The sequence below is a fragment of the Triturus cristatus genome, chromosome 8 (assembly GCF_964204655.1).
Source record: "Triturus cristatus chromosome 8, aTriCri1.1, whole genome shotgun sequence".
In the NCBI taxonomy this organism is placed as follows: Eukaryota; Metazoa; Chordata; class Amphibia; order Caudata; family Salamandridae; genus Triturus; species Triturus cristatus.
Window position 1 is genome coordinate 1393267541 of NC_140591.1, and position 16080 is coordinate 1393283620.

Consider the following 16080-nt stretch of genomic DNA (forward strand, 5'->3'; position numbering starts at 1 on the left):
CTTTGAATAATATAGATTTCAACATTGTTAAGCAACGGCATTGAACATGAATTTGCTACCAAGAAAAACAAGGAGAATATGTTGGAAAAACACGACTCTTTCCAATTCAACTCAGAAATTGAGTAGCACAAACATCACAAGCCCCCGATGTACTTTGAGTTGTTCATTGCCTTTAATTCAGTTATTCATCGCCAACAACAAAGGTAGCCAATGCCATGCCACCCATGAATGGATGAGCGTTGAGTGCAGTCCTTCAAGACCCCAGTGAGGCTTCTTCCGCACACGCTAAGGCTCCTGAAGAGGCTTTGAAAACCACAGCACTCCATGTCTCCCGCCTTCCAACCCTCTCTTGAACTCTGGGCTCTTCAGGCACATGTTGCAATTAGGCAGAGACAGGGGGGAGGGCATGCTTGCCCCTGTAAACGTGGGCCTTGCAACAATTGGATAAAGAATAAACTGCCACAGAGAAGGAAAAGATGCAATAGGTCAAGTTCACCCTTCACAACACCGCAGGGCCGGGCTGAGAACCCAGAGGAGCCCTGCAAATTTTGTAGGACCGCCCCCTCCTCCCCCCCCCCTGAGAGGAGGAGTGGTGGATGGGGTGCAAGTGTGAAGCACTGCTGCTATTGTTACATCACTGCTGCAGAATCGTCCCCCAGTAACAAAAAACACAGCCCCCACAGCTGCAAAACCACCCTTCCAACTTCCCGGGAAAATGCCTGATGCCCACTACGCCCTGCAACACATCACCACAAAGCCAGTAATACCACAAAAGGAGCAGAAATCCCAAGCTTGAAATATCAGAAGAACCTGCAACAAGGTTGAGTTAAACAGTACTGAGAAGTACTTGTTCTGTCCTATTTCAAAAGTGTTAGTTCTTTCAAGAAGTACTCAAACTTTTATATCACAATTATGGTAGCTCTCCTAAGACGTGCTTTCTTGCCAGTACCTGCTCGAAGGTAATATGGAGTTTAACGCCCACGGCTATTCTTTACATTACCGTCTCTGCTGAGACTTGCAACCAACATAAAACCGTAGGAAACATGCACATACGCACACAAGAAGACACAGAGCAATACCCTGCCACCCTCTGTCTACCTTTACTAGGTCATCACTACAAATATGTCCAGTGCTTAATTTGTGGAGGAGGTTGCATAATGAGGCAACTGGCACTCTTTTGAAAGCACCAGCACTTATTTTTCATCATCAGACTTTGGCTGACAGCAAATGAGATTAGGACAGAAAACAGAGAAAGTTGGAAGGTGATAGAAAATAAAGATAGGGGAAAAATGACAAAGGGAGAAAGCACAGAAGAAAAAGACCCTGCAAGAGTAAAATAAGGAGACAGAAGGTGTGGGTGGTGGACGAAAGAAACATGAGGCGGAATCAAGACTACACCGCCTTAGCATTCTGGACTCTGGTATTCAGCAGCAACGGCGATGGCTACTATGTAAAACTTTGGTCCCATGCACATTTTTTTTTTTTTACAGATTAAGCACTGGGGCCCATTTCACAAAGGTAAAGTTAGACCAAAAGTCTAACATTGACCAAAAGTCTAACGTAATACTTTTCGGTATTCACAAAGGTAAGTTACTTCTAGTAACTTTACTACTAGTAACTTTACTACTAGTAAAGTTACTATTAGAAAAATACTAGTAATAAAGTTACTAGTAGTAACTTATCTTTGTAAATATCGAAAAGTAGTAAAGTTAGCCTTTGGTCTAATTTTACCTCTGTGAATACCGAAAAGTAGCAAAGTTTGACGTTTGGTCTAATTTAGACTTTTGGTCTAATTTTACCTTTGTGAATACTGAAAAGTGGTGAAGTTAGACTTTTGGACTAGGTTAGACTTTTGGTCTAATATTACCTTTGTGAATACCGACAAGTAGTAAAGTTAGACTTTTGGTCTAAGTTAGACTTTTGGGCAAACTTTACCTTTGAGAATCAGGCCCTGAGTATATTTGTGCATTGATGGCTCACACACCGTAAGTTATCAGTCTGCACCTAAACAAACTGTTTTCTATGCAAAATTAAATACATCCCACCTCGTCTCGTGTTTTCGTGCTACACTTCTAAGGGATCTTGGCATAGATATATTGAAAGATCACAAAAACAGGCTGATTTAAATAGACACGCATAAAATACACCAATGCTAAGTCCTCTGTAACAGGCACCGCACAATGCAAGGCATAAAATACGCTTGGCAGGGGCAGGAGATTACCAGTACTTACTGGGCTTGCATTTAAAGGAGACAAGGAGGTACTTAGTGGTGCCTGGGCAGGGGTCGGGTCCAAAAACACGGCTATTGACAGGTACTTGGCAGGCTCGCAGGTTCTGGCACTCGTCCAGCATCTTCTAAAAGAAAAAGGATTATAGATGATTGCCTTGAAAGAGAGGCAGTGGAGAGCAGCACACAGCAGGTCTGTATGAGCCAAAGAGCCTTGTTCATGCCCCCCAAAGACTGAAGACACATTAATTACTTCTCACAAGCATCTCAATCCCATAGGTGATCAACAAACACAGTAACATGGATCTACACACATCAGAGAAGGTGTGTGTAAATTAATGCATCTGGGCTTACAGTGACAGTAAATTAATAGTGGCTATAATCTTCCATAAAAAGAAAATAAAGTCACATGGAGCCACACTATTTCAGATAAAGAATATAGTCTGGCATGAAGTTAATCTATTGCAGAACAAGAAGGTATTTGATATATTTATTAGGCAGGTATGCTTAGGCTTGCTTTCAAAACAGTTTTTCGATGAGGTCGGTGACTTTCCTAAACCTTTGTAACATAACTACATAATTTCAATTATGTGTTTGGGCATAGAGTGCTTAACCCCTTCCCCGCTCATGACGGAACCGCTCCGTCATGAGCCACGGTTGCCGTGTGCTCATGACGGAGCGGTTCCGTCATGCCACGACCGTTGGCGGCCGCTCCGCCCACGCGGCGCTGATTCCCCGCCTGTGCGGGGGGACAACGTAACTGGGCGGAGTCATGACGGAACCGCTCCGTCATGAGCACAGCTCAACCGTGGCTCATGACGGAGTGGCTCCGTCATGAGCACAGCGCCACCGCGCTGCCCCCCCGCATCCCCCAGCGCTGCGGCGGAATTCCCGCCGCAGCGAAGGGGTTAATACTTTTAGCTCGACATCTAGTCGCAAGGAGCTGAGAGGACTGCCCATTAAACAAAATGGGAGTACTTTCTGTATCAATGTTTAATCTTGAAAGATGCATAGGCAAGACATGGGGCCTCCTTTACAACAAAATGACACAGCATGGCGCCGCAAGGCATTTTCTGTGCCGAGCTGCGTCATTTGAAAAGCACGAGGATGCGTTGTACTTACAACAATGCAATGCATTCCTGTGCTTTTCCCTGTGTTGGTGCACTATTGGCTGCTGTGCACCAACGCATGCACCCTTGCACCATGGTGCAAGGGTGCCCGCATTGCGAGGATGACTGTTGTTGTGCAGGAAGGGACACCTTCATACACAAAAACAATCATTGAGGGCAGCACGCATAGAAAGAAGAAAAAACGAGGGGAAATAAAAGTATTTCTCCTTGTTGCGCCTTCTAACGCCTTTCATGGGAGGCGTAGGATTATGACTCATTCCCATGCTTACAAAACGTTGTAAATCTGAGAATGTGTCAGAATCCATAGGTGTTGTGTAGGAACACCCATAAACCCCCTTGGCATGCCCATTTCACGCAAAGTGATGTATGAATAGGAGCCGTATTTACAAGGCCGTTAAAGCCACACAGGGTGGCTTTGCACGGACTTGGAAATATGGCTGGCACACTGCGCTGCCAGTGCATCAAAAAAAGTGATGAACCGGCGGCGCAAGGAGCTTGTAAATAAGCCCCATGGAGAACAAAAACACACACTGGTATAAAGGACCGGAGCTTCAAGGATAGAGTGTACGTGTTCAACTGCGGAATACTGAGAGGGTATCCACCATCCCCAGTACACAGTACACTTCTCAACTCACCCCTACCGGAGGGTGTTATTTTCCAGGGAATAAAATTACTAATCTCACAAATCAAATATATCTCTTGACTTCAATCGCACCCTCCTACGAGCCCTGCGTCACCTTTAATAACAAGCACTGGCCATGCCAATAAGTCTTGCTTTTAACTGAGAGTGCCTTTTCAGTCACTGGTGATTTCAGGTACTCAGGCCCAGATTTACACAGAGTTCAAGCAACTTGGGGCAGCAAGTAAAGTTGCTGTGCAGCGCTGCGTGATCGGGAGAGAGCAGAACTGTGCCATATCTACTAAGAAGTGGTGCAGTTTTGCTCTTTCCCAACTCTGGCACACTCTGGCAGCCATGCACTAATGCAGGCACCCCTGCGCCATAGTGCAAGGGTGTCTGAGTTGTGGTAAGCATAGTTTTTGTGCAGGAAGGAACACCTTCCACCACAAAAACTATGCTTTAAAGCAATTTTCTCTTTGTATGTGTGCTGCAGAATGCAGCACAAGTGAAAATAAGAAACAAAACGAGGAGAAATACAAATATTTTCCCTTGTTATGCCTGGCTCAGGCAAGCACAAGAGTTTGGCAAATATATCCCTGTCTACAACCCTTTGTAGATAGGGGGTTGCATCAAATCCCATAGATGGTCGCATAGGAATGCTCTTGCACCACCCATGGAAATCCCACGTGAGGCAAAGTCATGCACGAATTGCATTGGGCTGCATCGCATTACTTTTGGTTAGAAATCAATCCAAATCATGATTTAGCGTTAGCTTGTAAATACCAGCCTAGACTTTGCATTGCATCAGCTCTAAACATGTAATGCAAACCCGAAGAAAATTCTTTGTATAGCTTGGCGTCAGTACCTCATCATACAAGCGCCCTGTCACTCATTATGTCATTCATTCATCCAAACACGGACTCATTCTTGCATTCATCCACTCATCCATGTAAAATATAACACACACAAACAACAAGCAAATACAAGATTATTAAAAGAATAAAAGTATAAAAAGAAAAAACATTGGCAAAGCAATTTGGTCCAACCTACACTACCTATTGGCTTTGTCAATGTTTTAGCCATGTTGTACAGCTGCACAGCTTCTGTGCAGCCTGACTGAAAGATTTTTTGAAGTACTAAGATGTGGACAGTGCTGGCTGCGTCATAGCGCTTTTTTCCATTCATGGTAGGAGAGGACGGGTGTGCCAGGAGGAAACACAGAGGGGGGAGGCAACACAATAAGAGGGTGCGAAAAAAAGCTCTAGTGTCTGTGCCATAGCCCTTCATTTGTTATGATGGGCTCAACACAGACTACAGAGGGAGGGCGGAAGGGTGGATGGGTCAAGTAACGTGGATAACAACGGAAGGAGAGAGGGTGGGTAAGTAACATGGGCAACAACTGAAGGGGGTGTGTGGGGCAAACAAAACAGACACCAGTGAAGGAGGGGGCAAGCAACATGGTCAGCAATGGAAGGATGGGGCATGAGGGGGCAAGTAACACGGGCAACAATGGAATGAAGAGGGTGGTCATCATGGGAAACAACGGAAGTAGGGAGTTCAGGTGGGACCAAGCAACATAGCCAATAATGGAAGGGGGGAGGAAGGCTGGGGCAAGCAACACGGAGAACAACAGAGTGACAGAGTAAACACATAAACCTGGACAGTGGACCAATTCACCTGCAAAGGTACCAACTTCAGAAATTATACCAGTATTTTGTATAATACCAAACAAATCTGTGTGCAAGATTCAAAAGTGCCCTCTGTCCAAGAGTACCACCCTTAACCTCAGGGCGAATCGTAGATTTAAACAATATCAAAGCTGCACCACATATCCAATTGTAATCAAACAAGTCAAAGTGTTCAGTCCGTATTGAAAAATATAATGTTGCTCCTTTATTGATTCCTTTTAGAGACCACAGCCAACGCGTTTCGTTCTGTAAACAGAACTTCTTCAGGGCGTTAATAATGTCAGCAATTGCATTGATAGCTCCGTAAAAAGGTATTCTCGCTTCGGAGTATTCCTTAGAGATGGTACTCAGATTTCTCGATCATATGTCAACGTCGCTATTCAATTCGTCATAACGGACGGGAACAAGAACGCCGGCAGAGAAGTTGGGAGTACTGACCACAACTCTAGGTACGGTGTATGCTGTCCCAAAATATATTTATGTTGGGATTACCTCGTTTGACTATCATATCAATTCTTAATACCCGTTCTTCAAAATGAATACTGCATGACCATGATAGAAGAATCAATACTACATGATATGTTATGACGAATTGAATAGCGACGTTGAAATATGATCGAGAAATCCATCTCTAAGGAATACTCCGAAGCGAGATTAGCTTTTTACGCAGCTATCAATGCAATTGCTGACATTATTATTGCCCTGAAGAAGTTCTGTTTACAGAACGAAACGCGTTGGCTGTGGTCTCTAAAAGGAATCAATAAAGAATCAATATTATATTTTTCAACACAGACTGAACACTTTGACTTGTTTGATTACAATTGGATATGTGGTGCAGCTTTGATATTGTTTAAATAACAGAGTGACAGAGGGTGGATGGCGGCAAGTAGCACAGACAAAGATGGAGGACGAGTGGGTGCAAGTAAAATGAACAACACCACAGGGAAGAGGGTGGGTGGGGGAAAGCAACATGCACAACAACGGAATGAGGGGGTGGAGCAAGCAGCACGGACAACAACAAAGGGAGGGTTGGTGGGGGCAAGAAGAAGAACAGCATAGGGGGATGAAGTACACAAGACAGCCAGCTGAAAAACACACACTCTGGTAGAGTGCTTGAACACAAAGAAAAAAGTAGTGTCTACAAAAATGATCATCACTGGAAGAACACAAGTAATGCATCCATGCTCCAGGGGAGGGACACATACACAAAGTGAAAGAAAGCAGACAGCAGCTGACCAATTACAATGAAGCAAACCAATGGTAATCAATAGGCGGTCTCTAAGCCCACTGATAAAATCAAAAATGAAGAATTTGCGCCCGGTAGTGATAGAAAACAATTTCTCTTCAGGATAAATGAGAAGTGTAAAGGACACCGAAGGAATAATATATATGTACATATATATAGCAGGTTGCACTTGCTAGATATGTCACTTCATGAATTACCTGTAAAGTGGTTTCCGCGAAGCAATCCACTCTTTCTTTCTCCATGGCTTCCGGCTCTGACGTAGAACACATGTGGTAATTCTCAAGTCTGTGTCCGTAAAAAGCTGACTGAATACTTATTGTTGAATGACGAGGACACTGCAAGCTTATTTGGTCCCCGTCGCAAGCATACACTGTATGATTCCGTAGAAGTTTAGCCAGGTAATCTGCAAGAAACATACCACATTACTTGCACTGAAAATTCGGGTAGGAAAATTCAAACATCAAAGAGATACAATGTTGGTTACAGAATCTGAGTACTATATCCAAATGATGGGTGGTTAGCTTCTGCTCTTTGGAGAATAAGTTAATGCGGGCAGAACAACAAGACAAAATAAACCGTGATGTACAGAAAACATGCCACAGAGTGACTCCAAAAGATTAGCTGTCTCACAGGGCACAAGCTGTGAAAGGTATTGTAACTGAGTGTACTGTTTAGGGTCAAGGCCGGACTGGTCATACCAGGCATCGCGCGTTTCCCCGGGTGGCTGGAAGGGGGGGGGGATTTTTTTACTGGCGGCTGGTTATGCACCACTGCAGCAGTTTTTAAAACACTGTAGAGTTCCTTATATAAATATAGACTGAAGTTTTCCTTGGTAACCAAGCACACCAATATACACCATAACACTTGTTCCCTGTGTCTTATGTAACATTTTCTATACACTCATTTACAAACGTATGATTCATTGTCGCTGTATCTGTTTGTGATGTTAAATGTTCTGACACCCTACACTTGTATGGTGAGGCGCTATAAAACAAATGAAATACATGTGAGAGAGGGGCTATGGAGAGATAAGAGGCACTGATGAAGGGTGATAGTGAGGAAATAATTGAAAGGCCCCAACAAAGATAATCCTATCCTGATGTACTGTAAGGTCATCATCAACTATGCTTTAAAAACTAATACAATTGAATATATATTGAGAAATGTGTTGGAGATTGCACCATTTTTGCCATTTTTGCCCCAATTTGTCTTCGACACCGCCACCTTCCCGGAGAGCTGGAAGCATGCCGAGCTCAGCGCCCTACTGAAGAAACCAACAGCGGACCCCACCGACCTCAAAAACTTCCGCCCCATCTCGCTCCTCCCTTTTCCTGCCAAAGTCATCGAGAAGATCGCCAACAGACAGCTTGCCGCCTTCCTCGAGACGAATGGATCCCTCGACCCCTCGCAGTCCGGTTTCAGAGCCAACCACAGCACCGAGACCGCCCTCATCGCAGCCACCGACGACATCCGAGCCCTTCTCGACAACGGGGAAACAGCGGCACTCATCCTCCTGGACCTCTCCGCCGCGTTCGACACTGTCTGCCACTGCACCCTAGTCCAACGCCTCAGCAACACCGGCATCCAAGACAAGGCACTGAAGTGGATCATCTCGTTCCTCGCTGGAAGAACACAGAGAGTCCGCCTCCCCCCGTTTCGTTCCGAGGCCACCGAAGTCATATTTTGTTTTAAACTTACCTCATTTGTGCACTTGCAGAATAACACCCTCCCCTGATTTCGCTGCACAGCGGACTTAACGCTGAGAGCGGACCTGGGACAAACAACTTTCTCGGACGCCATTGCCGGCGTGCACCGAGGCCACGCCCCTTCAAAGCCACGCCCCCCGCATCAGTATAAAGGCGCTGATTACTAGCGCGCTTTAGAAACAGTACTCCTGAGGCGGAAGCCGGGAGCAGAACCTTTTTTAAAAATTTGAGTGTCACTTGCTGAATGTATTTTGTTTTAAACTTACCTCATTTGTGCACTTGCAGAATAATACCCTCCCCTGATTTCGCTGCACAGCGGACTTAACGCTGAGAGCGGACCTGGGACAAACAACTTTCTCGGACGCCATTGCCGGCGTGCACCGAGGCCACGCCCCTTCGAGGCCACGCCCCCCGCATCAGTATAAAGGCGCTGATTACTAGCGCGCTTTAGAAACAGTACTCCTGAGGCGGAAGCCGGGAGCAGAACCTTTTTTTTAAAAAATTTGAGTGTCACTTGCTGATTGTATTTTGTTTTAAACTTACCTCATTTGTGCACTTGCAGAATAATACCCTCCCCTGATTTCGCTGCACAGCAGACTTAACGCTGAGAGCGGACCTGGGACAAACAACTTTCTCGGATGCCATTGCCGGTGTGCACTGAGGCCACGCCCCTTCGAGGCCACGCCCCCCCAGTGCTCCCTTTCCACCAATAAATATGTGCCGAAGGCGCGCCTAAGGCAAGCCCGTCTGCGCCCGTCCGCGCCAGGACGGGCCTAGGGCCAGCCACCCTGGACCGTTCCTATCATGCTAGTCTGTCATACTCCAGGGACTCCCTGCTTCGACTGAACCAACCCCTACAGCCTTCCTGTACCAACTCCCTCACAGGTGAGAGCCTGTGCACTCACTGTCAGAACTGTCCTTTCAAATTCACCCCTGCTGTGAAGAACCAACTCCCACCGACAATCATTAAAATGGGCTTGTTAAATTGTCGATCCTTACCCAAGCACACCCAGGAAATACATATGCTACTAGAAGAGGAGAAATTCGGGATCCTATTTCTCACAGAAACGTGGCTCAGACCAGAATCGGACTTCGACATTGCCCAGGCCCTACCTCAGGGTCTTTCACTTCAACATCTAGACCGAGCGAAGGGTAAGGGAGGAGGTATCGCGATTATTTATAATAATCAATTCACATGTTGTTTTTACGACAGCCCCCTATCGAACTGTGAAAATATGCATTTCAACATCCAACTGTCCCCTTGTAACTCCCTCTCAGGAGTCCTCATTTATCGCCCACCAGGGCCTTTAGGCCAATTTTGTAGCTCTCTACTAGAATTTTCAACTGCTCTCTCGAGCACTTCATCTAACATGATTATCCTAGGAGACCTCAACATTCATTTTGATAGGGACAATGACGATACTGCAGTAGAACTACTGGCAGATTTAGCAACTGTCCAGCTCCAGAACAACCAACCCACACATAGGCTTGGACATCTTCTTGACCCTATCATATGTAACATCGACGATCTTAAAACCAACGCCCCGATCCCTCTGCCATGGTCGGACCACTTACTCATCCCCTTCAGATGGGAAATACCTAACATCTCCCCCCCCAACAAGCCCTCTGTCGCTCCCTCGCGTCCCTGGGCCAAACTAGACATTGAAAAATGGAAACTAGTCTTAGAACGCCGTAAACCAATCCACGAATTAGACCCTATAAGAGCTGACACAAATTTTTCCTCCTGGATCGAAAACTCCCTTAATACGATCCTCCCAAAAAACCCACATCTTACCTCCCGTAAAAAAAAAACAGCTCCTTGGTTTACACAGGAGACCCGCCACCTAAAAAAACTCTGTAAAAAAGCTGAAAGAGTGTGGCGGAAAGACTTCGACCCTGAACGTAAGAAAGACTACAGACTGTCCATTATTGCGTGCAAAAAAGCGTTGAAAAATGCACAAACCATCTTTTTCCAAGAAAAAATTAGTGCGGCATCCTGTTCATCAAGGGAGACCTTTCAAATCGTCAAACAACTTTTAAAAACATCAGAACCGTCAGGATCTGTCGATCCCTCAGATAATCAATGTGACAAACTGGCTATATTTTTTGACCAAAAAATCCAAAATATCTTACAAAAACTCCCCCCCCTTTCCAACACGGATCATCTTCCTGTAACGGCAAAACAGATCAACGTGCCTAACACAGGACTTGAATCATTTACCCTCTTAAGCCCTGACACTCTGGCGCCGATTCTCCAGTCACTCAAAAGTGGCTCACCTTCAGATCCTGCCCCAGTAAAAATCTTAAAACTTGTAACACCAACTATTCTCGAACCATTGGTAAACGTAATCAATTCCTCTCTGATTAATGGTACGGTTCCCCCTAGCTGGAAGAAGGCGAAGGTTAGGGCTCTACTAAAAAAAACAAATTTGGATCCCCTTAACCTTTCTAACTTCAGGCCAATCTCCCTCCTCCCCTGCATTAGCAAGATAACTGAAAAATGTATAAACTCTCAGCTATCCAACTATCTCGAGACCAATGAACTACTCAAATCCTCACAGACAGGCTTCCGTCCGGGTCAGGGCACTGAAACCACGATGCTGACCGTGGTTGAGGAGGCCAGGAAGATCTTGGATACAGGAGGATCAGTGGCAGTGATCCTCCTGGACCTAAGCGCGGCCTTCGATACGGTCAACCATCAGATCCTGGCCCAGCGACTTAGCGATCTTGGGATTTCAGGCCTCGTCTTATCCTGGCTAAAATCATTTCTGCAAGACCGCTCATTCCAGGTCATAGAGGGCAACTACTCATCCAAGGAGACCCCTGTACGCTGTGGAGTGCCTCAGGGCTCTTCCCTGAGCCCTACACTCTTTAACGTATATATGTCCCCCTTGGAACAGATAGTCACCCCACACGGCATAAAATTTCTAACATACGCAGATGATACACAGCTGGTGGTTTCCCTCACCCAGCAAAAAAATCCCAACATAGACCTCTATTCCTGCCTGACTGACATTGTTAGCTGGATGGACAGATCCCACTTAAAGCTTAACGGCGACAAAACGGAGATCATGGTGATGGGAAATCAAGCCCACCTCCTCACAGACTCCCTCTGGCCTCCTTGCATGGGTAAACCTCCAACCCCCAAGCCAGAGATTAAAAGCCTCGGTCTATGGCTGGATAAAAACCTCACCATGCAAACCCAAGCAAGAAAAACTGCCGGAGTCTGCTTTGGTCTCCTGCGATCCACCAGAAAAATCTTACCTTTACTCCCTTTCCAATCAAGGAAACTTCTGATACAGGGTCTCATCCTATCAAGGCTGGACTACGGCAATGCACTCTACCTTGGTGCACCTCTAAAAGTCACTACTAAACTTCAGGTAGTTCAAAATGCTGCCGCCAGGATTCTGACCAACACCGGGAACCGCTGCTCAGCCAAACCAGCCATGCGAGCACTGCACTGGCTACCCATCACAGAAAGAGTGCAGTTCAAGTCACTCTGCCTTACACATAACATTTTGAATGGCAAAGCCCCCCCCATACTAAGAGATTTAGTTATTCCCTACAACACTTCCAGACCTCTCCGATCATCCAATGCCAACCTTACTAAACTACCCAAGATCTTTCGAGCACGTTCGGGAGGACGACGCTTTTCTTATAATGCGTCCAAGATGTGGAACTCCCTCCCTCCTGACCTCTGCGCCCAACCTAATCTTCTGGCATTTCGAAAATCCTTAAAGACATGGCTGTTCCCATAAGCTTCCTTCCCTCTTTTTCCATCAGTACTTGTTCAGCGCTGGGACGCTTACGGGCAGCTATGCGCTTTAGAAATCCGATAACATTAACATTAACATTAACATCTGCGGCGTCCCGCAAGGATCATCACTCAGCCCCATCCTCTTCAATGTCTACATGAGACCTCTCGCAGCCATCGCACGCCAACACAACCTCAACATCATCTCCTACGCCGACGACACCCAGCTGATCCTCTCCCTAACCAGAGACCCCGACACCGCCAGAACCAGCCTCCACGAAGGGATGAAAAACGTCGCCGAGTGGATGAAGAACAGCCGCTTGAAACTGAACTCAGACAAGACGGAAGTCCTCATCCTTGGACCATCACCCTCCGCCTGGGACGACTCTTGGTGGCCCCCAGCCCTGGGCACCGCCCCCAAGCCGACAGACCACGCACGCAACCTGGGCTTCATCCTGGACTCCTCCCTCTCGATGACCAGACAAGTCAACGCCGTCTCCTCTTCATGCTTTCACACCCTCCGCATGCTCCGCAAGATCTTCCGATGGATCCCGATCGAAACCAGGAAGACGGTCACCCAGGCCCTCGTCACCAGCCGGCTGGACTACGGAAACACCCTCTACGCCGGAACCACAGCCAAGCTACAGAAAAGACTACAACGCATCCAGATCGCCTCCGCCCGACTCATCCTGGACATCCCTCGACGCAGCCACATCTCCGGCCACCTGAGGAACCTGCCCTGGGTCCCCGTCAACATGAGGATCACGTTCAGGCTCCTCACCCACGCACACAAGTCTCTCCACAACCTGGGCCCCAAGTATCTCAACGACCGCCTGACCTTCCACACGCCCACCCGCCAGCTACGATCCGCTAGCCTCGCCCTCGCCGCCGTACCACGCATCCGAAGAACCACCGCCGGAGGCAGATCCTTCTCCTACCTGGCGGCCAAGACACGGAACTCCCTCCCCATCCACCTTCGGCTGACCCAGGACCACCTCGCATTCAGGAGACAACTCAAGACCTGGCTGTTCGAGCAGTAGCGGCCCCCTTCCCCCAAGCGCCTTGAGACCCTTCCGGGTGAGTAACGCGCTATACAAGTGTTATGATTGATTGATTGATTGGGGGAAGACCCACCTACCACCAGCCCCCTTTTAGTGGATAGGCTTGCTTGCTGCGCTCAATCACTATGCAGCGTATGGGGTCTGTTCTGACAAACTTTGCTCGAGCTGCTTTGGGTTCCCAGTCCGGCCCTCCACTGGTCAGTGTGATCATGCTTCTTTGGTTAGTGGGGGAGCGCATAGCTGAGGGTGTTCTTCTTGAGACACTTAGAGCAATCATGAGAGACGGGCCGCGTGTATGAGTCAGCATGTGCTCCTGCTAGATTTTTTTACTTGGAATATGGTTGCTTATTTCTACTACGGAGATCACTACCTCGAACTACCATTACAAATGCCCCATTGCATCTAACTACCACTAGTTATCCATAACACAAATGCCAACACTAACTTTAAGTCTAACACTAGTCCTTGCCCTACACCTATCCATTGCCCTAACCCCAGTCTACCATGACATATAACTCTGCCCTTTACTCTAATCCCAAATTTAACCCTGACCCTTACATGAGCCCTTATTCTTATCCTTTTGGTTAACTTAATCAGTGTAATTTATTCTTTGTGGTGGAATTTTTAATGTATTGCCTCCCTTCAAATGTTAAGTCAAGGTAGAAGATTCAAGGGAAAGGTACTAGAAGCAACCTTTAACCAAGACCCTCACAACACTGGTATGTGTACTTTGTCAGCCCTGCACATCACCACACAATAAATGGTTAGGTTATGTATCTGAAGAGGTGTTATGATCCTTCATTATTGAACGACCTTCAAAACTTCCAACCATGTTTGACTGAAAAAAGCTGAATACTGTAGGGAATAATTCCTTAAAAAAGAACAGAAAAGGATAAAGAATCAACACAGCCCTCGGAAAAATCACCAGTAAATAGTTCACAAGAGACATTACTCATGACAAAAACGTTGTCAGCAGTTTGAAAGATTCTGGGGAAAATAAATTTCCATGGTAGATACGTTTCAGTGTCTCCCCCACCGGAGATCAGGCCAGAAATCTATTCTTCAGAAAAATGAGAATTCAGACTCATGAGAGTACGGCAGACAGACGTCCTCAGCTGATTTGGTGTAAGATCTCTCGACATACTTAGAGATCTGCACCAGGTACAGATCTCGCTGCCTTCAGAAGATTCTCTATGGTGGTGGTTCTATTGAATGCACTAAAGCTTTGCTGAGTGGGCGCCATCTTTTGATTTGGGTTTTTATCAAAAACCAAAAAAGAACTTGTCTAGGATCTCCCTGTGTGAGGGTCATTTCTTTGGTTTCCTGTAGGGGACTGGCAGGTTTTTCCTTGTTGTCCTGAATAGGAAAAATAGACCTCGTAACATCTGTAATAAAGAAATGAATTTTTACAGATGGTCCAATGTCAGGCAAAACGTTGGTCAGGTGTTTCTACCGGGGGAGCCAGAAATGGCTCTTCCATCAGAAACAAGGCACATCCACAACACTAAATAGAGTGGGGAAACGCCAAGTTTGGCGGCGGATGGTTGACATCCACTGCTTTTCGGTGGATGTCACACATCAACCAACTCCATTAGAGGCCCTTAGTCCTCAATCATTAATGACAACATCAATCCACTATGATATTCCTGGTGCGCAGGTCATTCAGCACGTTATAACGTGGGTGCAAACTGGAGTGGCAAAAAAACGATGGAGTTACTGATCTGTGACTGGAGGTGAATGTTTGACAATGTTCAGCATTCCGCCCTTCATCTTTTCGTGCTGCTATGCAGCACGTTAAACACACCTAATTGTACCACTGAGTGCTAGTTTCAATCCAAGATCAAAAATCCATTCTTTTAAATGAAAGAAATCGTGGCATAGGGACAATAATGGCTTTGCTTTTTGTTCCCAAGAAGTCCTAAGTCCTCTCCTTATCAATTGCTTCAGGATACTATTTTTGTGAATAGACAGGACAATTTGGGTGTCGTTCGCATAACATGTCAGTGCCAGTCCGAAGGATCTGATCAGAGCTGCCAGTTCTGACACATAGATATTAAAAAGAGTGGGACTAATTGATGAGCCCTGCAGAACCCAACAGGGAAGAGCAAAGGAAGGTAACTCATAAATGCATAAAGCTACGGATTGAGATCTTCCTGATAAAAAGAGGAGACCAGTGACAGTGCTTTATCCTTGATACCCAGAGCGCTCAAACAACTGAGTAGCAGCTTGTGGTTGACTGTGTCGAAAGCTGCTGACAGATCGAGCAAGATGATAGCCGCAGCACCCCCTTCATCTAATGCTGCCCTGATTTAGTCTGTGGCTTTGATTAAGGTTGTTTCAGTGCTGTGGCCTGACCTAAACAGAAACTGGGTCTCATCCCAAAAACTGTTTTCATGCATGTAGTTAGCTAACTGAGCATTCATGACTTTTTCCACCAACTTTGCCGGAAGTGGAAGACGCGAATTGGGTCTATAGTTGTTAGGTTCGACTGGATCAAGACTCGGTTTCGTTAGAAGAGGTAAGATTGAAGCCCTTTTCCAAATGGAAGGAAAGACTCCTTCCTTGAACAAAGAATTAAAGATGGTGACCAAGCTGGTTCTGAGGATTTCAGGGACCTGTTTAAATGTCATAGGGGGAAAGGGTCATGAG

The 16080-nt window shown here is 46.3% G+C and overlaps 1 protein-coding gene across 2 annotated transcripts in view; it reads right to left on the bottom strand.

Moving 5' to 3' along the window:
- The window catches only part of EVA1C (eva-1 homolog C), a 352894-nt gene that overhangs the window by 126960 nt on the left and 209854 nt on the right, over positions 1-16080 (bottom strand). The window contains exons 2-3 of one of the 2 annotated variants that reach the window (XM_085623116.1): positions 7108-7313; positions 2232-2355 (exon numbers count right to left, since the gene is read on the bottom strand). In XM_085623116.1, coding sequence (XP_085479242.1) covers positions 2232-2355; positions 7108-7313 — 330 coding nt within the window. The remainder of the gene's footprint in view (positions 1-2231; positions 2356-7107; positions 7314-16080) is intronic. The other variant, XM_085623117.1, reaches the window with a different exon arrangement.